This window comes from Hibiscus syriacus, unplaced genomic scaffold (assembly GCF_006381635.1).
Source record: "Hibiscus syriacus cultivar Baekdansim isolate YM2019G1 unplaced genomic scaffold, ASM638163v2 tig00017792_pilon, whole genome shotgun sequence".
NCBI classification, from domain to species: domain Eukaryota; kingdom Viridiplantae; phylum Streptophyta; class Magnoliopsida; order Malvales; family Malvaceae; genus Hibiscus; species Hibiscus syriacus.
In genome coordinates, this window is record NW_024062416.1 from 472,295 (window position 1) to 497,036 (window position 24,742).

Sequence of the window (24,742 nt, forward strand, 5' to 3'; positions counted from 1 at the left end):
CAATTAAATTCACCACTTTAAGATTCTTAAAATTTAGCCCCTAAATTGGGGTATTACAATTCTCTCATCCTTAAAAGAATTTCATCCTCGAAATTCATTTATGTCACATAATTGCAGAAATAAAACTTCCATCAGTTCTTTCATATCTTTCATGTAGCTCTTATAGAAATACGGATCATCCACTAATACTTAACCAGTTTAGTATATATTCTTATCAGAACTCTCTCTCATTTCAATAAAAGAATCCGAACGAAAATTTCCTTGAGTAATCAATTCAGTCTTGGTCATGAAAATAGGCTCACAAAGCAGTAGCATATCCCAAATTCATTTCCGTAGTCGAGTCAGAATTTCTTAGATAAATAACTTTCACATGGCTTTTGAGGTACTTTACAGCGTTTAGACAGACGTTACTTGTATTCCTTTATAAAACGATAGAGTCTTAACGGATAAAATCTTAGATTTGCTCATTACAGATAGGGACTCAACCTTGGAGTTCCGGTTCAGAGATGTATGAATGCAGTCTAGGGGCATGTACTGATGAGACATCTTTTTGAAATTCGACCGGCCGGTCTATCTTGAAAAATTTGACTCAGCCATAGCTCTGATACCACTAAATGTAACCCCCTCAGACCAATTCGGGTAACCCGATCCAATCTGGGTTGTCATATTAGGGCCACCGGAGTGACCCACTGTAAAAATAGTAGAAAATTTAAAACTTTTATTAAATCATGTAACTCATAAAATGATTTATCAATTTTCATAAATAAAACAGGTTTTCAGACTCGTATATAAAATAAAATACATTTACATGCCCCTTAATCACATGTATCATACTCTGCAAACAACGCTGAAAGAACTATTTTCCTGAAGTCGATAGCTGCATTGGTACAATTCTTTTAACCTGCAATGGTGAGTAATAGAGTGAGCTTCGGAAAGCTCAGTAATACAGAACTACGAAATGATGCTGAAGAACGTGCAGATACAAATAAGCGTATTTTTCCTTATTGGTTCAGATATTTACATATTTCTTTGGCTGAGCTGAGTACTTTCAAAATTATCATCGAACCACACTTGAGAAGACGAAGACGCATTCAAGTAACATCTATGACGTTCAAGTACTGACATATCATTAATATTAATCAACTCACTTAAGCTGTGTTCCATAACTTCTAAAGGTAGTCTAACACCTATGCTTATTTGGATTCCTTAATTAATCCAAGACATTTACTTAGTATAGGCCATAAGGGTATTTTGGTCATTCTGGTGTTCAGTTTTATTCCATTAATTTTAGAGCTCGAGGATATCCACTCATTCATGAGCTTGATGATATTCTTGGTCATTTGCATTCTAGGGGTATTCTGGTCATTTTATAGATCCATTGTAGTCTAATAATTCATTCCGTCCGATCATATTATTAAATTCAAACTTATCATTTATGTCAGTCCCATCGAACTATTCTGACAGATCCAATGTATTTCAATCCTTTCCATCCATCTGATCTTATTATTTAATTCAAACGTATCATCTTTTATAGTCCTTTCGAACAATTCTGACAAAAGAGCACCCTCGATAATTTATTCTTAACTCGGAGATTTTCAGGTCAATAGCCTTCTCAGAAATTACAAACATGTTATCAGGAATTTTTCTGTACAAACACAGGATCTTAGCAATTAAATCCTTAATTTATCGGGTTAGGTACGAAATCTCAAGGTACATTCTCATTCAGGGTCAACTCAGACTATTTTTACCTTTCAAGGGCATTTTTAAAATTTCTTAATCAAATAATTTCGGTATTAACTCTTAACGAAAATAATTATAATTTAGAGATCCTATGGTCAATTGCTTTCCCGAAAATTCTCTTATCTTGAAATGATTCCTAAACAGACTTCTAGTATATTGTACAAACCCTCCTGGGGTTAAAAACTGGTTATCCAAATTTTCCAAACAAAACTAGCATTTCTTATGCACATCTGTAAATGTATCAGATCAATATTCTTTTTCAGAGTTATTAATCAACTTCTAGGGACAATTCTTGTCATTTTACATCATAAGGGTAATTTCATAATTTTACACTACCGGAGTATTCTCATAATTTTCAATCCAAGTACCTTTGATGAAATAAATTATAATTTACATAACAAGACTGATTCATTTATCACTTAATCACAAAGCTTGTAGTTTAATTCCAACTGTCCTCCAATTTTTTATATAGTCATCTCAGCCATATTTAGTTACATACTTTCTACCACATTCATATCGAGTGTAAAAATTAATTAACTATTCAGATAACCCAACATTTCTATTCATGCATTTATCAATATCAACATGTTTCTTAAAGCATGAAAAGGTAGTAATGTATTACCTCTATTTTCGTGCAATACTAATCGACCATTAAATTTTATTCGAACGCCCTCGATCTTGAAATCATCTTCCAATAATTCCCCAGATGCATATCAACAGAAATTACATAAAAACGGAGCTTAATTCTGAAAAATGGATCGAATTGGATGATAAATTAGTTAAAAATAGCATACCAGGTTCGAGTTTGGCGAAATGGACCCCAAAAATGAATTCGAAACGTCAAAAACACAATATATGACTTTTCAAAAATTTTGAATTTTCGGTCAAAGTCAAAGTCAACTGGTTTGACTGGAAATTTTGAGGCCTTCTGGTTCGAATTTCAAAAAATGTACTGCGGAATCGGATTCAGAACGTCGAAAAACGTTAGGAATGATATACCTAGACGAAGTCAAAGGTCGTTTTACCCAAATATCACCCTTACAAAAATTAATTACAAAACTAGTCACTTTCTGCAAATATTTACGAAACTAACACCCGAATTTTACACAAATAGTACTTAAACGGAGATTAATTAGAAAATTAATACCAAGAATATGCCCACTCTCGGGGGTGGCGCATGGGGGCGCGTGAACAGTAACACAGTTTTGGAAAATTCCCGAAAAAAATCCTAAAAATTATTTTAAGGCATTTTGAGACACTTACCAAGCTCGGTTCACAATTTTGAATGTCGGAGAGCTCGATTCCTAAATGACGGAAATTTTGACGGTCTCACCCCTCCACGCATCGGTGATGACGGAGAAACGGAGGACACCGATGGATGCGGAACGATGCAAGGAACACGATGGTGCGGGAGGTGTCGTAAGCAGATTTTCCAATCGACGTAAATCGATGAAAAACCAACAGAAATCGAGTTATCACCGACGATACTTCCGACTGAAATTAACGACGAACGATGATGATTCACGAAAAAAGGCTTGAGGGGTTTTGTTCCTCGATCGACAACGAACACGATGGTGGTTTCGATTCGTCTATCGGAGGTCAGACGAAGAGTAGATCAGAGTTGAAAGGAGGGTTGTTGGAGAAGGAAAACTGGGAAAACATTCTGAAAAACATGCGCACGGGGAGAGTTTATAATTCATCCCATAAAAAAATAGGTAAACCATGAGTTTAGTCACTGAACTTCCTACACTTCTTAAAATGCTCTGCCAACTTTGAAATTTTACAATTTAATCCTTGATTTCCTTCCAAAATTTCAATTAAATTCACCACTTTAAGATTCCTAAAATTTAGCCCTTAAATTAGGGTATTACAATTCTTCCCTCCTTAAAAGAATTTCGTCCTCGAAATTCATTCATGTCACATAATTGTATAAGTAAAACTTCCATCAGTTCTTTCATATCTTTCATGTAGCTCTTATAGAAATATGAATCCTCCATTAATCCTTAACATGTTGAGTATATATTCTTATCAGAACACTCTCTCATTTCAATAAAAGAATCCGAACGAAAATTTCCTTGAGTAATCAATTCAGTCTTGGTCATGAAAATAGGCTCATAAAGCAGTAGCATTTTCCAATTTCATTTCTGGAGTCGAGTCATAATTTCTCAGATAAATAACTTTCACATGGCTCGTGAGGTACTTTACAACGTTTAGACAGACGTTACTCGTATTCCTTTATAAAATGATAGAGTCCTAACATATAAAATCTTAGATTTGCTCATTATAGATAGAGACTCAACCTTGGAGTTCCGATTCAGAGAGGTACGAATGCAGTCTAGGGGCATGTATTGATCAAACATCTTTTTGAAATTCGATCGGCCGGTCTATCTTGAAAAATTTGACTCAACCATATCTCTGATACCACTAAATGTAACCACCTCAGACCGATACGGGTAACCCGATCCGATTTGGGTTGTCACATTAGGGTCACCGGAGCGACCCACTGTACAAATAACAGAAACTTTAAAATTTTTATTAAAACATATAACTCATAAAATGATTTATCAGTTTTCAGAAATAAAACAGGTTTTCAGACTCGTATATAAAACAAAATACAATTACATGCCCTCTAATCACATGTAGCATACTCTGCAAACAACGCCGATAGAACTCATTTACTGAAGTCGATAACTGCACTGGTGAGTAATGGAGTGAGCTTCGGAAAGCTCAGTAATACAGAACTATCAAATGATCTTGAAGAACGTGCATATACAGATAAACATATTTTTCCTGATTGGTTCAGATATTTACAGATTTCTTTGGCTGAGCTGAGTACTTTCAAAATTATCATCGAACTACTTTTGAGAAGACGAACATACATTCAAGTAACATCTATGCCGTTCAGGTACTGACATATCATTAAGATTGATCAACTCACTTAAGTTGTGTTTTATAACTTCTGAAGGTAGTCTAACACATATGCTTATTTGGATTCCTTAATTAATCCAAGACATTTACTTAGTATAGGCCATAAGGGTATTTTGGTCATTTTGGTGTTTAGTTTTATTCCATTCATTTCAGAGCTCGAGGATATCCACTCATTCCTGAGCTTGGTGATATTCTTGGTCATTTGCATTCTAAGGGTATTCTGGTCATTTTATAGATCCATTGTAGTCCAATAATTCATTATGTCCGATTATATTATTAAATTCAAACTTATCATTTATGTCAGTCCCATCAAACTATTATGACAGATCCAATGTATTTCAATCATTTCCATCCATCTGATATTATTAATTAATTCAAACATATCATCTTTTCTAGTCCTTTCGAACAATTCTGATAAAAGAGCACCCTCGATAATTTATTCTTAACTCGGAGATTTTCAGGTCAATAGCCTTCTCAGAAATTACAAACAGGTTATCAGGAATTTTTCTGTACAAAGACAGGATCTTAGCAGTTAAATCCTTAATTTATCGGGTTAGGTACGAAATCTCAAGGTACATTCTTATTCAGGGTCAACTCAAACTATTTTTACCTTTCAAGGGCATTTTTATAATTTCTTAATCAAATAATTTCGGTATTAACTCTTAACGAAAATAATTATAATTTAGAGATCCTATGGTCAATTGTTTTCCTGAACATTCTCTTATCTTGAAATGATTCCTTAACAGACTTCTAGTATCTTGTACAAACCCTCTTGGGGATAAAAATCGATTATCCAAATTTTCCAAGCAAAACTAGAATTTCTTATGCACATCTGTAAATTTATCAGATCAATATGCTTTTCAGAGTTATTAATCAACTTCTAGGGACAATTCTTGTCATTTTACAACATAAGGGTAATTTCATAATTTTACCCTACCAGAGTATTCTCATAATTTTCAATCCAAGTACCTTTGATGAAATAAAATTATAATTTACATAACCAGACTGATTCATTTATCACTTAATCACAAAGCATGTAGTTTAATTCCAACTGTCCTCCAATTTCTTATGTAGTCATCTGAGCCAACATTTCCATTCATGCATTTATTAATACCATCATGTTTCTTAAAGCATGAAAAGATAGTAATGTATTATCTCGATTTTCGTGTAATATTGATCAACCATTAAATTCCATTCGAACGCCCTTGATATTGAAATCATATTCCAATAATTCCTCAGATGCATATCAACAGAAATTACATAAAAAACGGAGCTTAATTCCGAAAAACATATCGAATCAGGTGATAAATTAGTAAAAAAACAACTTACCAGGTTCGATTTTGGCGAAACGGACCCCAAAAACGGATTCAGGACGTCAAAAACACAAAATATGACTTTTCAAAAATTTTGAATTTTCGGTCAAAGTCAACGGGTTTGACTGGCAATTTCGAGGTCTTCAGGTCAGAGTTTTGAAAAACGGACTGCGAAATCAGATTCAGAACGTCGAAAAATGTTAAGATAGATATACCCGATCAAAGTCAAAGGTCGTTTAATGCCCGGTCAAAGTTCTGGTCAATAGTGGTCAATGGTTAACGCATGTCAACGGTAAACATTTCTCCATTTTACATAAATATCATCCTAAGAAAAATTAATTACAAAATTAGCCACTTTCTACAAATATTTACGAAACTAACAAACCAAATTTTACACAAATAGAATCCAAATAGAAATTAATTACAAAATTAACACCCAGACGATTCCCACTATCGGGGGTGGCGCGTGGGGCGCGTGAACAGTAACACGATGTCGAAAAATTCGTGGAAAAATTTTTAAAAATTATTTTAAGGCATTTTGAGACACTTACCAAGCTCGGTTCACAATTTTGAACGGCGGCGAGCTCGATTCCTAAACGACGGAAATTTTGACGGTTTCACCCCTTCACACGCCGCCGATGACGGAGAAACGGAGGACATCGGTGGATGCAGAATGATGCAAGGAACACGATGGTGCGGGAGGTGTCATAATCAGATGGTCGAATCAACGAAAATCGAGTTATCACTGACGATACTTCCGACTGAAATTAACGATGAACGACGACGATTCACGATAAAAGGCTTGAGGGGTTTTGTTCCTCGGTCGACAATAAACACGATGGTTGTTTCGGTTCATCGATCGGAGGTCGGACGGTGAGTAGATTGGAGTTGAAAGGAGGGTTGTTGGAGAAGGAAAACTGGGAAAACATTCTGAAAAACCTGCGCACGGGGAGAGTTTGTAATTCATCCCATAAAAAATGGGTAAACCATGAGTTTAGTCACTGAACTTCCTGCACTTCTTAAAATGCTCTGCCAACTTTGAAATTTTACAATTTAATCTTCGATTTCCTTCCAAAATTCCAATTAAATTCACCACTTTAAGATTCCTAAAATTTAACCCCTAAATTGGGGTGTTATAGTGACGTTACCACTCTTTGACTCTAAAAATCATTTTTTAATAACGAGAACCCTATTTCTTTTATTCACCTTCCTTCTTGTCCTTCATCATCTCCCCACCAAGGATTAGTGCTGGCTTTGCTTAGGAAGCTATGTACATATAACAGGCAAAGAGGAGAAGAAAGAATTACAGAAAGTATTCATCAAGAACCACCAATTTCCTTGTGATCTCTCAGCTTTTTCATAGCAGGATGGAAAATATAACACAACTATAAGCTATTATTTCAAACAAGAAAGTCGATCAATGGTATACCTAGTTCTGCTCATCTCAAAGCAAAATTTGACATTGAATTCTGACATTCCTGACATTAATGATGCTCAAACCTATGAACTCAAGGAATAACAACAGTTTTTTTTACCACCGATGTCGCTTGATTCGTGCGTGTTAGTTTTACAATATATAAAATGGGGAGGGTTTATTTTGAAATGCATAAATATAATTCATGGAAGTGATGGTACGGAGACCGCCAAGGATGAGATCAACTTATGGTTCAAGCCACAAGAATTGGTTAACTACAAAAGCAACGCATATAAATGGATCTATGGAGTCAATTGATGAAGCATATTTTTCTTTGCATTAATGATTAATCAGTTGCAGGAATTTCTGTCATTTGAAGCTTTAGAGGCATAATTTTTAGAAAAAGAACGTTGTTTATCTGAAACCAAACTTGATGAATAAACAATAATCTCTTTGGCATTTTATTAATTATTTTAGTTAACAGTAACGACACTCGAATCTTCTGATGTTTTCTCCGTTATTCTTGTTCTCCTTGGTCATATCCTCGATTGAGTCTGAATGGTTGTTTGTTCTAACCGACACTACCACCAAGTTCCTTTATGCTATTCTATAACATGTCACATCAACATTCCATCATCCATGTCAATATTTATTAATGGTGAGTGATTGATTTGTTATAAATCGATAATATAAACTGATAACGATAGTGATCAATTTACTATTTTTAAAACTTTAGTAGGGAAAATAAAAATTTACTCAAAATTTAGTGACATTAGTGTAGTTTACCGTTTTTAAGTTGTTTAGAATCTCAAATTTTCGACTTAAACAAATAATTCAACCCTTCAACAAATCCATATTAGACCGTATTAAATTTAGCTTTCCCTCCTTCATGGCAATACTGCAGCGTTTTAGGGACAGGCTGGCCTCCTAAAACTGAAAGGCAAAAACATTATTAAATCCGTATCCCTTGTATCTTGGATCCCTAGTCATCCCCTCTTCTAAATCAACAATTCTCCCCCCAATTTTTTATTCTAAAATCCTAAATCCTCAATTTCAGCCATGTCGATTCCACCCTCCTCCGCCACAAATCCTTCTTCCTCATCCTCTTCTCAATTCACCTACCAAGCGACGACTAATCCGCCGTATTTTCCTTTGCCGTTTCATCTCCAGCAACAGGCTCAACCTTATGCACGGCAGCTCAGTCCGTTCCGGCCGCCCCAGCCCCTACCTATCCTGCCTCCGTAGCTGCCGTCTCCGGCGTCTATTCTCTCCCTCAATACCAACAGGTATGTAGAACAAGAAACTATAAATATTATTTCAATTTTTATTTGTAAATTTGAGATTCATGGAATTTATGAGTTATGTTGGGTTTAAAATTTTCACCAACTTTTTTGCTAACTTTGAAATTTTCTGGATTATATTGTTATTGAGAATTGAATTCAAAATTATAGCGAGATCAATCAGCTGCATTAGATTGGTGGAAGAGAGTTGAAATTTTAACGAATAATTTGAATTTTTAGTTTAAATTTGCGATCATTATATTTGATTTAGTGTTGCTTTTATAAATTTACTTATTTTTTAGCTGAGAAAGTTTTGCTTTTTTTTATTGCTAGTTTATTGTTCTTTATATTAATGTTGGAGAAAGTACCCCAAAAAACCCTGTTTTTATTTTAAAGCTGTGAGTTCGAGTACCCATTCACATCTGTAATAAGTTATAGTATATTTGGACAGGCCCAACAGTTATTTCAAAGGGATGCTCAAATAGTTACCCCCGAGGCATTAGAGAGTGTAAAGGCTGCTCCTGCAAGCAGTGAAATTGATCACAAAGCAGAAACTAAAAAGAAAGCAATCCCACAGAAAGCTGCCGGTCAGTCATGGGAGGATCCAACACTTGCAGAGTGGCCAGAAAGTATGAATTATCATATTTTATATTCATTTATCTTGTGATTTCTCTTTGTGTGTTTACAAGTTCTTTTTGGCTCTTCCTCATGTTCTATTTCTGTTGGTAATATGCAGATGACTTTCGCTTATTTTGTGGTGATCTTGGTAATGAGGTGAATGATGATGTTCTTTCAAAAGCTTTTGCACGGTTTCCATCATTTAACATGGCTAAAGTAAGTTTTCCAATGAGTCGATTTTTTTAAGTTTTTCTTTTTATTAGCATATTTTGCCATGTGTCTATCAACTCTTTGCATTTCCTGTTCTGATTCTTGTAAGAAGTGCACAAAGCAGTTATATGTTAGTGTTAAGGTAGGTTTTGCCTTGGACCCCCATGTATGCAAATTAATGGAATAATACAGTTTATTTCATTAGTGTTCATTGATGTTGTCAAAATTGTAGACATCAATGTCAGATGTTGACTGCTGGAACACGACTTAGGGCCTGAGTATGGTATTTTTTACCTGACTTATGGAGTAGTTTGATTCATAGCAAGCTGAATTGATTTTTGAACTAGTATGAATAAGGTCAGTCAACCAATTAAACTGTTTAAGTCGGATACCACCTCCTGTAGTCCTGAGTAGCTTTAAATGGGGGAAACAAGAAGTGCATTGTTTTCCCTTTACCTGTTAATTTTTATTGTATGGCATTGAACTTGCGAGAACCTTATTCTTTTTTGTCAGTGAATTACTATTCCACATCCCAACAATGATTAAAACCACTTGTGGTTTCACTGGTTTTCTGACTCGAATATTGTGGCACATTTGAGAAATCTCGGTGTTGCCTATGCATTGTGATTATAATCATATGCTAAGAAGAATGATAGATACAGATTTGTGAGTATGCTCATTTTGAGTTTTCGAGTTTTTGCCACGTGAACACTCTGCTCTGATGATTTTAAGTTCATTTAGTTTGATAATCAACCGTTAACATTACCTTGCAGTATCTTGTTTCATGTGTCTTTATCATGCTTGTGATTGACCTGTTTGTTCTTAAGAAAATCAGCGAGGGATACATGATTTCTTAAGAATGATTTGATATCCAAGACATTTGTATGACATGTTATCTTTCCTCCAGGTTGTTAGAGACAAAAGGTCGGGCAAAACAAAGGGCTATGGGTTTGTTAGCTTTGCTAACCCTTCAGACCTTGCAGCCGTACTTAAAGAGATGAATGGTAGGTACTTTTATAATCATAGTCAAATCTGAACTACCTATTTTGTGTAGTGTTCATATATGTTTGTACCCTAAGAGTGTACACTTTTCGGATAATGTGTTGCAGGTAAATATGTTGGAAATCAACCAATCAAGCTTCGGAAGAGTAACTGGAAGGAGAGGATAGATCAGGAAGCCCTTGTGAGACGAAAGGTACAAATACACTTCCATTTGATTCTTTCAATTTTTTCTTTCCAACTTTTATGTCATTTCTGATTCTAACACTGGATGTCTGTTATGATAAATTCATTGGCAGAACCATTTTCAGAAAAAGCCGAAGCCGCAAAAAAAGGGATATTACACAAGTGAGCAGCCCTGATGAATGTTTTCGCCTTCCTTTTGTCGGATCCAAGGCAATTAAGGTTAAAATCTGGTGTTTGTAGAGTACTGAGAAACTTTATTATAATACAATCCAGCAATCAAATACAAGCATCAGTAAGCTTGTTTTTTTTGCGGCAAATTTCTTGGTAAACAAATGATAAATTTCAATCGCCAAGAAATAAAAGCGCAGCGAAATGGTAGAAATGGCAAAAGGAAGAACAATGAAGTAATATCGTAAAACATCTACTGGAAGATGCTGAACATGATGAATGGAAAGGCCATCAACTTTGAAATTGTTGTATAAAGGAGATTCGTTTAGATTTTAACTTCAAAGTGTTCTTGTGGAGGAATGTGTAAAGCATTAATGTTTTATTGATAATATTGTTATAAAAAAATTTAGATTCATATCAATTTAAAGAACAAAATTAGCGATTTCAATAATTAAGAGATTTGTTATTGTCTTCAGAGGTCTTAGGTTTAAGTAAAGACGAATGTAGAATTTTATGTTAAGAGGGGTAAGCTTATAAAATTTTAGGGAGGGTTAAAACATATTTTTAACTTTAAATGCAAAGAAAATATTTAAAATATACAAGAATTTGAAATTTTAGGGGTGATTGTTTCTATCCGCTCCCTTCTAGATTCATCCTTGGGTTCGAGTACTGATAGGGTATGAGTATTGTCAATGCATGAATGTTCATTGTTAATTGGTAAAGAGTTTTTGAACATATATTATTTTGTATTCATACCATGTTTATCAACACCAAAAATTAAAAGTTTTTTTAAATTTTTTTTGTGATAATTGAATTGAATTATCTGATTTGTTGGATCAAATTAACTAAAAGATTTAACTTTTTGTAAGTTTGAATCGAAGAAAAAATTTACCACTTGAATATTTCAAAAATCAATTAATAAATTTGTGCAAATACTCTTTGAATTATGTTAATTTTAAAAAACTGAATCAATTGATTTCTATCAATAAAATTCTTAATATATATATATATATATATATATATATTTCCTTAAATCTATAAAAAAACTGTAAGTCCTTTTCATAAATTTATAAAAAAAATATCAAATTTTCTATAAACATATAAAATTATTAAAATCATATAATGCTACTCATAATTTTTTTTAAATATGAAATATTATGAAACTCAATTAAGTTACATGATGATTATTTTTTTAAGTTAACTGAAATTTTATTAGATTTAAATATTAAATAAATAATCAAATCGAATTTATTTATGTGATTTAAATTAAAATTCAATAGACTGTTAACAAGGTTTTAACTTGATATATTTAACTTATTTTAATTTTAATTTGAAAAAATACATTAAATTTGAATAAATTAAAAAAATAAAATAAGATTCATCAATTTGATTAAACTCAATCTTTTTTCTAGATTTGGCTCACTAATTCAAATGCTCTGATTATATGAATAAAATATTGTGCTATAAATTTAGGATATTTTTTTAATATTTATAATTTTATTCATATATTCTAAATATTTAAATTAACATTTGAAGTTCAAATTTATATGTAGAGCGATGAAGAATTTTTTTAATAGAATACAAATATTTTAAGAATTTAATAAATTAGAATGTTCTGAAATGTCCTGAATCGTAAATGGGATTACAAAAGAAGCACTTAAGTGTAATTATACCACTAATAGAACCCTAGTAATTAACGTCACCCGTTAAACCTCATAACCAGAACTCATTAAGTGAAAAATGAAAGCTTTGCCTTTTCTGTGTCCAGAGGATTTCAAATTTCATTTTCGTCAATTTAGAGCTTTGAGCAAGCATCCAGGTAATCTTTTAATTCTGGGTATTTTTTTATATATTTTTGATGGGGTTATTAAAGGTCTTTTGAATTCAATGAAGGTGAAATAGTCAGTGGCTTGAATTACAGGAAATGTGTAGTTGAATTCAAGGCTTCTGGATTGGTTTTTATTCTCATTTTGATAAGCTGAGAAAGAATGGGAATTGCTTGCTTAATTAAAAAAAAATTCTTGAAATCATGTATTAAGGGAATTTATTTGCACCATTCTGCTGGGAATTAATCTTAGTTTGAGTTTGATTAAAGTAAAGAAGGAAAGCAAGAAATTTTATGTTTTTTCAAGCATATTGACACTTAATTAGGTGATTAAATTTTATATATTTTTTGGATAGAAGACCATGATGGGGCATGTCGTTGCTCAGAAATTTCCGGTTGAGATTTTCCATTTTCATGGTTTGCAATGGGGTTCGAAACAAGGCGGTCCGGATTGTAGCTCTCTGAAGCACTCGACGGTAAACGTGTCTACTTCTCGTTTAACTTGTTTAATCGAGTATTGTCGTCGAAGCAACTCTTACTTGCCATGGAAGGGAGCAAATGGTTCAGAAAGAGCGGTGATGTCTTTACAGTGTAGAGGATTGCAGAGAAGTGTTTGTATTGACGGAGGTGGATTTGATCAGGATGAATGGAGGAGTTCAGAAGATCATAAGATGTGTATTGATGGAAAATCGAAAGAGAGAATGGTTTCGGAAAAGCTTCCAGATTCGTTGATGTCGATTTTAGATGGATCTTTTGTTAGAAACGGTGAGGAAACCAACAATGATATTCTTCAAAAGTTCTGCAGCAATGGGAGACTGAAGAGTGCGTTGCGGTTGATCGGAGTTATGGCTCGCTGGAATCAAATTCCTCATTTCCCATCTTGCATAAACTTGATTAGGGGATTTCTAAAAGTTGATGAACTTGATAAAGCTGCCAGAATTCTTCGAGTTATGATAATGTCTGGCGGGATTCCGGACAATATCACGTATAACATGATGGTTCGTGGGCTTTGTAAGAGGAGACGGATGAGATATGCTATTGACCTTTTGGAAGACATGAGCTTGAGTGGTTGCCCTCCGGATGTGATCACGTACAATACGATAATCCGCTGCATGTTTGATAACGGGATGTTCGATCAGGCCGTTGGGTTCTGGAGGAATCAACTGAGAAAGGGATGTCCTCCGTATCTAATCACCTATACGATTCTCGTTGAGCTCGTCTGCAAGCATTGTGGAACTGTGCAGGCAATGGAAGTATTACATGATATGGCCATTGAAGGCTGTTATCCGGACATTGTCACCTACAATTCTCTGGTTAATCTTGCTTGTAAACAAGAGAAATTCGAGGAAGCTGCTTTGGTCATATATAATCTTATATCTCATGGCATGGAGCCAAATGTTATAACTTACAATACTCTTATCCATTCTCTCTGTAATCACGGGCGTTGGGACGAAGTCGATGAGATACTTGCAATCATGAAGGAAACCTGTCATCCTCCAACTGTGGTTACATACAATTTGTTACTCAATGGTTTGTCTAAATACGGCTGTTTGGACCGAGCCATCAATTTATTTGATCACATGTTCTCTGAAAATTGCTCTCCGAACATTGTTACTTATAATATTCTTCTCGACGCTCTTTCGAAAGAAGGAATGGTAGAAGAAGCTTTTCGATTACTTAAACTTTTACGTAGGAGCAGCTGCTCTCCTGGTTTGATTACTTATAACACTGTGATAGATGGATTGGCTAGAAGAGGTGCAATTGAGAAAGCAATGGGATTATATAATCAGATGTCGGGAGATGGGATTGACCCTGACGATATAACTCACCGCTGTTTAGTTTGGGGATTTTGCCGTGCGGGTCAAGTCGAGGGAGCTGTAGGGATACTAAAGGTGATGTCGGAGAGGAAACACATGGTCGGAGATAGTGGCTATAAAATGGTGATCCATAGGTTATGTAGAAATGGGAAGATAGAATTGGCAATACAAGTTCTAGAAATGATGGTCTCGAGTCGGAAAACACCGGAAGAGACAGCGTATTCGACTATAATAAGACATGTAGCTGATGCCGGAATGAAACAAGAAGCTAGCAAGTTGAATCAGAAGTTGATGGAATGGAGGGTTCTCAGAGAAAGTACACGGTTGGATTAAAGACTTTGGTCATTGTGGTTGGCTGTTTACGCCAATGAATTAGTACAATTACAATAATTTCTCTACACTTGGTTTTGATATATTGCTTCATTTATTTTTAACCTTCTGTCCTCTTTAAGTGGATTGTTTACCTTAGTGCTTAGATATGTCTCATCTAAGAGCTTGAAATGGAATTATCTTTTCTTTTACTTCCATTTGATTTTTGTCACATTGTTCATCATTGTCATTGTTTATTAGGAAACTAAATTAGGACCAAATATAAGTCAATTACAAATCCTACGGCCACTATTTAATTAAAACTAATAAACCAGGACTAAAGTGACATAAATTAAGACTCTAAGGCTTAAACTTATTGTCCAAGCTTGAATTAAGGACCTAATCAAAATATTGTATAAGTTTGAGGGCTGAAATAGTTCACTAAATGAGGACTAAATCAAGAGAATCTAAATTCTAGGAATTCAATCTAAAATCTATTTTCAGGATTTAGGGCATAATTGAAAAACATAAAAAAACGAGGTGGTAAAAAATAATTTACCCTAAAACATAGCTGAGGTGTGGATATTAACAGAAAAAAGCTTGTATGAAACAAGTATAACAAGGTTAAAGGGGTTTACTTATCAGAATCCGAAAGAGCAAACTCTTTATAAACATCAAGAAAAGGAAAAGTTTTGTTCAAACGTTCGAATGTATCTTCTGATATTGCTTCCATTCTGACCAGAGCATAGGCCAATTCCATTGCTTGAGACCGCCATCCGGCGAAACCGATCCCTTCAGTCAACAATACGTAAGTCGTTTCGTTCGGCTGCAATCCCTTCTCCACCATAGCTGCCATTACTTCGATGGCATCTTCGATGCGATGTACTTTGCATAAACCGAGAAGAACGATATTGTAACTGATAACCGTCGGTTGAATCCTACTTCGTCCCATGTCTACCAGCAACTCAATAGCTTCGTCTACCATCCCGTCTCTGCACAAACACGAGATGAGCGAATTGTACGTAATCTCGTCTGGACCGATTCGTTTACTTAGCATCTCCAATATCATTTCCAAGGCCTTGAACTTGTCCCCTGTGCTCCAAAGTGCAGTGAACATTGTGTTGTAAGAACTCACATTTGGAGGACATCCCACTTCACTTAGCTTCTCGAAGATTTCCAAAGCCTGATCAGCTTTTCCATTCTTACAAAGAGTCGATAAGATCGTGTTGTAGTTGATGATATCCGGCAAGCAACCATCAGAGATCATATATTCCAGAAACTCGATCGCCAAATCTAATCTCCCTTCTTTGCAGAATGCAGATATCAATGGATCATAACTGTAAGCATCAGGTGTCAAACCCCTTTCTTTCATCATCTTCAATACATTTACGGCCTCCTCGACCTTCCCTTCGCGACAAAGACAGCTGATCAAGATGCTATAAGTGACGACATTCGGTTCACAACCTTTGGAAACCATTTCCGACACGAGTTTCTCGCCTTCAACCCACTTCCCCTGGTTCAAAAGAGCTCTTAGCAAAATGTTGTATGAAATAACATCTGGTTTACAACCCCTAGCATTTAAGCTCCTAACAAACTCAAAAGCTCTGTCCACCATCCCATCTTTGCACATCCCTCTTATAATTGCATTGTAAGTGAACATATCAGGTCTAAGACCAGTGGTTAACATTTCATCCAAGAGTTTCATAGCCTCTTCGATTCCGCCTTGAAGGATCGTCGCCTCGATCAATATCGTGTACGTGATAACAGAAGGCTTACAATTATCCTTCAACAACTTGTTCAAGACCTTATAAGCCGAATCGAGTTTCCCTCTACTACATAAGCTACCGATCATGATATTGTACGTAACAACATCGGGCGAAAACCCTCTAGTCCTCATTCGATCGAGCACTTTGTTAGCGAAATCGAGACGGTTCATCTTGCAGAACCCACTAATCAATGCATTGTAAGCAAAAACATCAGGCTCCCCATATTTCTCCAGGATCTTCATCACCCTGGTGGCTTTCTCAATGTTCCTTCCATTGAAGAACCCTTTGATCATCTTTGTACAAAGAACAACATCAGGCTTGTAACCTTTACCGACCATGCATTCAAGAAAGTAAAATGCTTCATTGTACTTGCCTGCCTTGCAGGACCTATTGAGCAGTTTCATCAGATGGGATTCCTTAAAATCAAAAGATAAGAGATGGGTTGGTTTTGTTTCAGCAGAAACCCAGATTTTCTGATTGTTTCTGGACTTTCTAATGCCATCTTTAGAACTGTCATGGCTCAAGCAACTCACCAATGAAGTGTTGTGTGAAGATGAATTTGAAGCTGGTTTTAGTTGTTGTGGGTTAATGGGTAGGCCATGGGGAATCAACTCAGTTGAAAACAGCACTGTCATTTGATGAATTCTGGTGCTCAATGGTCAAGGAAGATCATTTTGGTACAAAAGGAAATGGATTGAGAGATAGAGAGAGTACCTGTAAGAATGAAAAGGTGATAAAACTGAACTATTTTGGGTGTTGGAATTTGGTTTAATGGTGTTCATTGCTTGTACATTGTGTACACAGATTTTCAATTGGATTTGGAGATATAGCTACAGGATAAGGAATCTGGCTTGGTTATCGGGTTGGATTCGGGTATTGTTTGACCCGGAAAGCCCACTGTTCTTATTGGTATATGTTTTCTCAACACCTACATCATGGGCTGTAATCTGCTTCAATCCCCAACTAAAGCACAGCCGGCAGTTTATGAGTTGGGCTGAAAACTTGAATTGCTTCAGCTCCAACTCAAGCTCGGCCCGATAATCTCGAATAGCTTGTGAACACACACATCTCATTTGTGCCTATAAAATCAAGAGGAAAGTACACAAATGGTCTTTCGATTATATGATATTGTTTTATTAAAGAGAAAATAACCTCAATGACCGAAAATGTCTTATAATATACGATTTTAACCAACTTTTTTTGGATTTGCCAAAATGACCAATAAATTCGTAACGCGAACCCCAATTTCGCAACCCAGTTTCCAATTTCGCAACGCGAATTTGTAAATCGCAACACAAAAGTCAAATTCGCAACGCGATAATCAAATTCGCAACGAGAAACACAATATTAATTTTGCAACACAAATGTAAACAATATTATCGTAAATCATAACCTAAAACCCTAAATCACAACTCAGTCCCATCTCCATCTCTCACTCTCTACGGCGACATCCGTCCCCATCTCCGACGAAATTCGTCCCCATCTCCGGCGAAATCCGTCTATCTCCATCTCTCAGAGCAACCCTCACAACCATTCACGGTCAGAAATGGAAAATCAACCACCGAGGGTTAGTTTTTTAATCTCTTATTTTTATTTTGAAATTTTTGTATTATTATTAGATTTTTCTTATATTGTTGATAAATTTACTGGTAATTTCAATATATATTTTAACCATTTCACTGAGATTGCTTAGTAAATTCATTCGGTTGCTGCCAATACTGCTAAATTGTTTAGTCTTTAACCCTGTGAAGTTAGTATTTGTCATTGTTTTGTCTTTTTGTTGAAGAAATGCAATTCATTAAAGTTTCAATTTGCAGAAGAATAATTTTTGAAACTTAAATTCGCAACACAAAAATGAAAATCGTAACACCAAAATCGCAATGCAAAAATCGCAATGCAAAAATCACAACGCAAAAATAAAAATCGCAACGCGATTTTAGTTTCGCATTGCGATTTTCATTTTCTCGTTGCGAATTTAAGTTTCAGAAACTACTCTTATTCTGTAAATTGAAACTTGAATGAATTGCATTACTACAACAAAAAGACAAAACAAAGACAAATACTAACTTCACAGTGTTGCTAATTTAAGTTTCAAGAATAAACTACTACTCTTTATGTTGTCCTTGAACCTGCACTAAACCTATATGTTGTCCTTTTAAATGTTTATATAAGTGCTTACTTCTGGAAAGTTATTTGATGCATTTTGTAAACTATGATGGAATAATGACAGCATGTGAATACCGTGCTAGTTTGAAACATATTTGGCTTTGTTTTCACTGTTTAATATCATGTCTGTTTATAGTGTATAATTTGTAGTTTTTGGTATATCTAACTTTGTATGTTTATTGTTTTTGTAGAAATTTTTTTCGGTTGCATTGACCTTAAGGAATAAATTAAGCCTAGCCACTAAAAATGCGTCGACGCTTACACCTCTACAAAGAAAATTGTTTGAGGATACTTGTTTCGAGCCATGGCTGAAAGTACAACATACGGGTGGAGATGCTATGTTGACACATTTGTTTCTTCAGACCATGACTAACGATCTACCCAAGAGGATACAACGTGGTGATGAAGAGATATGGTTTCATTTTCCTCCAGCACCGGCGTATACTTGTTTTGAGTGGGAGGAGTTTTGCTTAATCACTGGTCTACGCTTCGGACACGATGAAGTAACCCGGTACACTAGTCATATCTCCCGCCCATCATGGTTATCTCAGTTTTTTCCTGAGCTGGCAAAGTCGAAGCCGAATTTACACGTCGACGACTTGAAGAGATTATTTGTTAAAGATGGTTTTACTCGGATGGATGACCTTGATGTTGTCTGAGTATGCCATTTATTACTTTTGCATGTCGGCTTTTAGGAAAATAGGGCAGACAACCTATCTCTGAGGACCTAATATTATTGGTAGAGGACCTAAATACATGGAACATGTTTCCGTGGGGTTCATATATATGGAAAGCTACCTAGAAGAAGTTGTTGTCTTCCTTTGAGGACCGAAAAATTTTGCAGGGCAATGGTTCTAAATACACTTTGACAGGCTTTACTTGGGCCTTTAAGGTAAGAATTTCTATATAATGTTTCCAAAATTATAATTAATTATTTAACAATTACTAATGTTTGTGTATTATATTGTTTTGTAGATTTGGATATTTGAGGCTTTCCCGAGCATGCGGACATATGCGATAAAAAGATCAAATGATATTCCTAGGGCTATTACCTGGAAGAGGATCCGCATGTTGGATTGGGAAGAGTTACTCACATATACGACGATGAATGATGTAAGTTAATACACAAATAATACCATATATAAACAAGTTATTACTAGTACAAGTTTAACTTTTTTTGAGTTTTTATATTGTTAGGAGCCAACTATCCATTACAGAGGCTAAGCTTGCCACTGATTGGTGGCAAGCTAGTAAGCGGTTTTTTGATGGGACGGATGATGAGCACCCCCCAATTCGATAGCCATCACTTGATCGGGCCGATTCTACAACTCGACACCCAGAGCCATCACCTGATCGAGCCTCTTCTCCACCTCCACCATCACCTCATGATAGACGACCGACAAAGAGGCCACGACATTTATCTCTTTGTTCTCCACCTCCACGGGATGAGTTAGGGGAGTTATGTGATGAGGTCGGTGTTTTGCATCATGAGGTCGGTACTTTACGTGAAGATAATGGTGCATGAAGTTATAAGGTTCGGTCTTTATGTGGTGAGGTGGATTTTTTATGCGATGACAATGGTGTTCTACGTGGTGAGGTATCTACTTTATGTGATGAGGTTGCCACTCTATGCGAGATTGTTTCATTGTTGCAAAATGAGGTTCATACTCTACGTAATAAGGTAAATTTGTTTAATACTATACTAAAAATACAAATAACCTTTTTTCGGCATTATTTATTTATTTATTTATGTATTAATTTATTTTCAACGGCCCGATAAGGTAGATGTTTTACGTCGGGTTTTTCTTGCACGACGAGGTTCACGCATCAGACGTCCTACACGTGCCATTACGTCTTCGTTCACCCCACTAGTGCCAAGACTCCGTAAGAAGAAGCCCGATGCACCTATCATCATTCAAGAGGCGCCTCCTATCATTCAAGAGGCCCCTCTCATCATCGAAGAAGCCCCTCCCACCGTTCAAGAGGCCCCTGTCATTATTTAAGAGGTCCCGCCCGCCGTTCAAGAGCCCGATTCATATGGCGTCATATGTCGACATATTGATAAACCCCCTCTCGTGCCCGATATGATGGATGCGAGTTGGCTTTTGTATGTGTTACCGGCCAGTACCATTCGTCAGCAGGAGAGGGAAACACTACCGGACATAATTACGGATAATACCCTTTAGGCTAAGACCGCAGTTGATTTTTATCTACATGAGCGGAGCAAGGGGTGTTATTCTGACCTATGCCAACTCGACGATGTTATTCATTTGTTTCTTGATCGGTCTTGGCGTGGTATTTTATTAGGGGTTGAAGATAATGGCTATCTCAAAGGGGTGGTAAGTCTTATATTCTTCTTATATTGCGTTTTGATTAATTTTTTTAAAATTATTAATAAATTCACTAATATATATATTTTTTTATAAAACAACATATTGATGCATGGGTGTCACGTCTTCTAATAATAAGGAAATTGAGGAAAATAAGAAATACTCGATGGACTATTATGCCGACGTCTTTTCACGTAGCTCACTTGAAGGATCCGATAGATGCTTCATATACGTTGAGTAATGGAAAAGCTAAACTTTATCCTGCGTGGTGGGAGGTCGATAAGGTTAGTATTTATTTTTTGAATATTTTAAAGGTTTTCATAAATTTTATTTGATGTGTGCAATTATTTATGATTTCAGATGTTTATCCCTGTTTTGGAATGTCGTCATTGGCTTCTCGTCGAGCTTCAGCTCCCATCCCTGAAGACAATGGTATATGACAGCATGTTGAATTACATACCATTGTCTGATTTGAGAGATATTATTTGTAAGGGATGGAGCGCTCATTTGGCGAAATACTTGGACGCGATTGATTATTGGACTAATTCTGGAAACAAGAAGCCAAAAAAGTTCAAAGTTACAATTATCAGAGACGATACCACGCTACAACAAACGGAGGGAGCCAGAGGGGATTGTGGTCCTCTTGTATGCATGTGCTTGGAGCGTTTGATGACAGGAAGTAAACACTTTCTACCTCCCACAGATAGAGATAGAGGTGCAGTAGGCTTATGGTTTCGGAGTTTTATGGCTCGAGCGATATATACGAGACGTTGCCTACCTGCAGCCGCGTGCTGAAAGTTTGCATAAATAATTGGTAAGTTTGAGCAAGTGTTGTTAACATATATACTCTTTGTTGGTTTGAAAATGTTTGGTTAAGTACCTAGAATTCAATAATTTGTTGTTTGTTGGTTTTAGATGTGTAGAAAGTGTTGTTTGAGCAAATGTTTGGTTTCTGCAGGTTATTCCTAACGTGAGCTACGTGAAATTGATGTATTTGTTCATAAACAACAGTATGAAGTACACTTTTTTTGCTTGTTTAATTGAATTTTACATTGAAAGTTGATTTTTTTAATTGATGAGGAAATAAGAATTATTTTTTGCTTGTTTAATTCATTTGTAAAAGTTGATTTGTTTAATTTGATGTGTAAATAAGAATTATTTTTTTGCTTGTTTAATTGATTTGTAAAAGTTGATTTGTTGTTTTAAATTCAATCTGCATTATGTTGGAGGCAAAAAAGACCTGTTGAAGGTAAATTCACAACGCGAAATAAGCGTTGCGATAGTCAAATTCGCGTTGCGATTTTTGGTTTGCAATTTCGTGTTGCGAATTTAACTTTCACGTTGATCGCAACATACAACATCAAGTTATATACAACATCAAACACATTCCAAGCTATAAATACAAGCTAAGGACACTTGAAGAAGCAAGAGAACAACTATCCAAGCAATCAAACACAAGAGAAAATCCCAACATGATAACAACTGAACATATCATAGCAATGTTCAAACCCAAGTTACTAATGAATGTCTAACTAAAAATGTATGCATTCACACATAAAATATACATAATACAACGTTTGCATTTAAAAATCACCTAAGTTAATAAGTCCCAAAAGGTGAAGCCGGTTGTGATTGGGATTTTGATTTTGATTGCGATTTTGATTTCTTTTTGCTTAGCACTATATGAGCTTTGGATTTTGATAAGGATCCATATTTTGGTAAAGGAAAAGATGATTGTGATGGCACTGGTGATCCACATGTCGATATCCAAACATGATCAACATTATATGATTTCATTCTACAAATTATAAATTAATTTACTAAACAAACGAGCTATAAACTATATATCATCACTAACTTAGAGAAGAACATACCTTTATTAAGTTGATAGTTGATAATTTGGGAGAGAAATCATTGAAAATTATATATAAATAAAATTATGTAAAAAAAATGCCTTCCGAATATTATCCATTTCATCCAGCTCATGAAGATAGGATAACCGTTAACCGAAACAGTCTGAGAGAAACATAACTGATGTAGAAGTAGCTGCATATTTAAAATCTTGAAGGCGATCTATTTGGTTCTCAAACATTTAAAGCATCAGAAGCATTTCGGACTTATGATTTGGGTGGTACTCGGAAGCATTTCGGACTTATTATTATTTTGTTATTATTACAAGTTGTAGCCCTCAATTATCAGGATTTTTAGTTACCATTTGTTGCATTTCTCGTATACCACCCAGATCATATGTCCGAAACGTTTCTAACGCTTTAACTGTTTGAGAACCAAATACATCACCATTGAGATTTTAAATCTGCAGCTGCTTCTACATCAAGTATGTTTAGCTAAGACAATTTCAGTTTAGGGTTAAACTACCTCAATGAGATGACTGAAATGGATAATATCCAAAAGGCATTCTTCGGATATCCAATCTTCCTGCTTGTTAACCAAAAATTACGATGGTCGGGATTTCCCTCGCGTTTAAAGTTGAAAAAAAACAATGGAAATTAGGAATAATCAATGATAACATGCATATTGACTAAGTTATTCCATTGAGTAAGTTGTTGTTTGGATGGAACAAAGGCTTGGGCTAATATTTATAGTGGAACCGAAATTTATATTGAAATTCAAACTCAAATTGAAATTTAAATTCAAACTCCAATTACATATAAAATGAATTTGAAATGCAGTGTTAAATTGAACATGGAAATTGCATAATTGATTTATACTGTTCAAGTAACATGCTTCCTGAACCATCAAGCTAAAAGACAATATTGATTGAGTTCAAAGCTGAGTTGTGAGTTGATGGGGTTGTCACACTTGTCACATGGTTGGAATAAAGTACTCACATGGAAGAGATAGATTGTTTTGTTATACACAACCCATCTCATCTGAATGAAAATATACATACAATATAATCAAATCAAAATATACATACACAACAAATTTATACATAACAATGTTCAAATAATGTACCCACAAAAACAAAATTAATCTGATGAAAAAGGGTTATTTCTAATGAAGTCCGAAACATTATTTTCCAAATAATGTACCCACAACAATGTTTAATTGATTTGTTGTTTAATTTTCAATATGCATTATGTTGAAGGTAAAAAAGACCTATTGAATGTAAACTTTCACAACGCGAAATAAGAGTTGCGATAGTCAAATTCGCAACGCGAAAGTCAAATTCGCGTTGTAATTTTCGGTTTGCGATTTTGCGTTGCGAATTTGACTTTCGCATTGATCGCAACATACAACATCAAGTTATATACAACATCAAACACATTCCAAGCTATAATTACAAGCTAAGGACACTTGAAGAAGCAAGAGAACAACTATCCAAGCAATCAAACACAAGAGAAAATCCCAACATGATAACAACTGAACAGATCATAGAAATGTTCAAACTCAAGTTACTAATGAATGTCTAACTGAAAATGTATGCATTCACACATAATACAACATTTGCATTTAAAAATCACCTAAGTTAATAAGTCCCAAAAGGTGAAGCCGATTTTGATTGAGATTTTGATTTTGATTGCGATTTTGATTTCCTTTTGCTTGGCACCATATGAGCTTTGGATTTTGATGAGGATCCATTTTTGGTAGAGGAAAATATGATTATGATGACACTGGTGATCCACAGGTCAACCTTGTATGACCACTTTCC

At 35.2% G+C, this 24,742-nt stretch overlaps 2 protein-coding genes and 1 pseudogene across 3 annotated transcripts; 2 read left to right on the plus strand and 1 right to left on the minus strand.

Moving 5' to 3' along the window:
- Positions 1 to 8,383: 8,383 nt before the first annotated feature.
- On the plus strand, positions 8,384 to 11,037 carry LOC120208890 (annotated as a pseudogene).
- Positions 11,038 to 12,480: 1,443 nt separating this feature from the next.
- On the plus strand, positions 12,481 to 14,965 carry LOC120208891 (pentatricopeptide repeat-containing protein At1g08610-like). Of its 2 annotated transcripts, none has more exons than XM_039208023.1 (2): positions 12,481 to 12,675; positions 13,038 to 14,965. In XM_039208023.1, the coding sequence occupies exon 2, from the start codon at positions 13,044 to 13,046 to the stop codon at positions 14,829 to 14,831; it is 1,788 nt and encodes a 595-aa protein (XP_039063954.1). In that variant the 5' UTR covers positions 12,481 to 12,675; positions 13,038 to 13,043; the 3' UTR covers positions 14,832 to 14,965. The 2 variants fall into 2 exon arrangements, with proteins under 2 accessions (XP_039063954.1, XP_039063953.1); XM_039208022.1 differs by having other exon boundaries at positions 13,041 to 14,965.
- Positions 14,966 to 15,415: 450 nt separating this feature from the next.
- On the minus strand, positions 15,416 to 17,260 carry LOC120208892 (pentatricopeptide repeat-containing protein At3g04760, chloroplastic-like). The gene has a single exon (XM_039208025.1). The coding sequence runs from the start codon at positions 17,206 to 17,208 to the stop codon at positions 15,442 to 15,444; it is 1,767 nt and encodes a 588-aa protein (XP_039063956.1). The 5' UTR covers positions 17,209 to 17,260; the 3' UTR covers positions 15,416 to 15,441.
- Between the last annotated feature and the right edge of the window lie 7,482 nt (positions 17,261 to 24,742).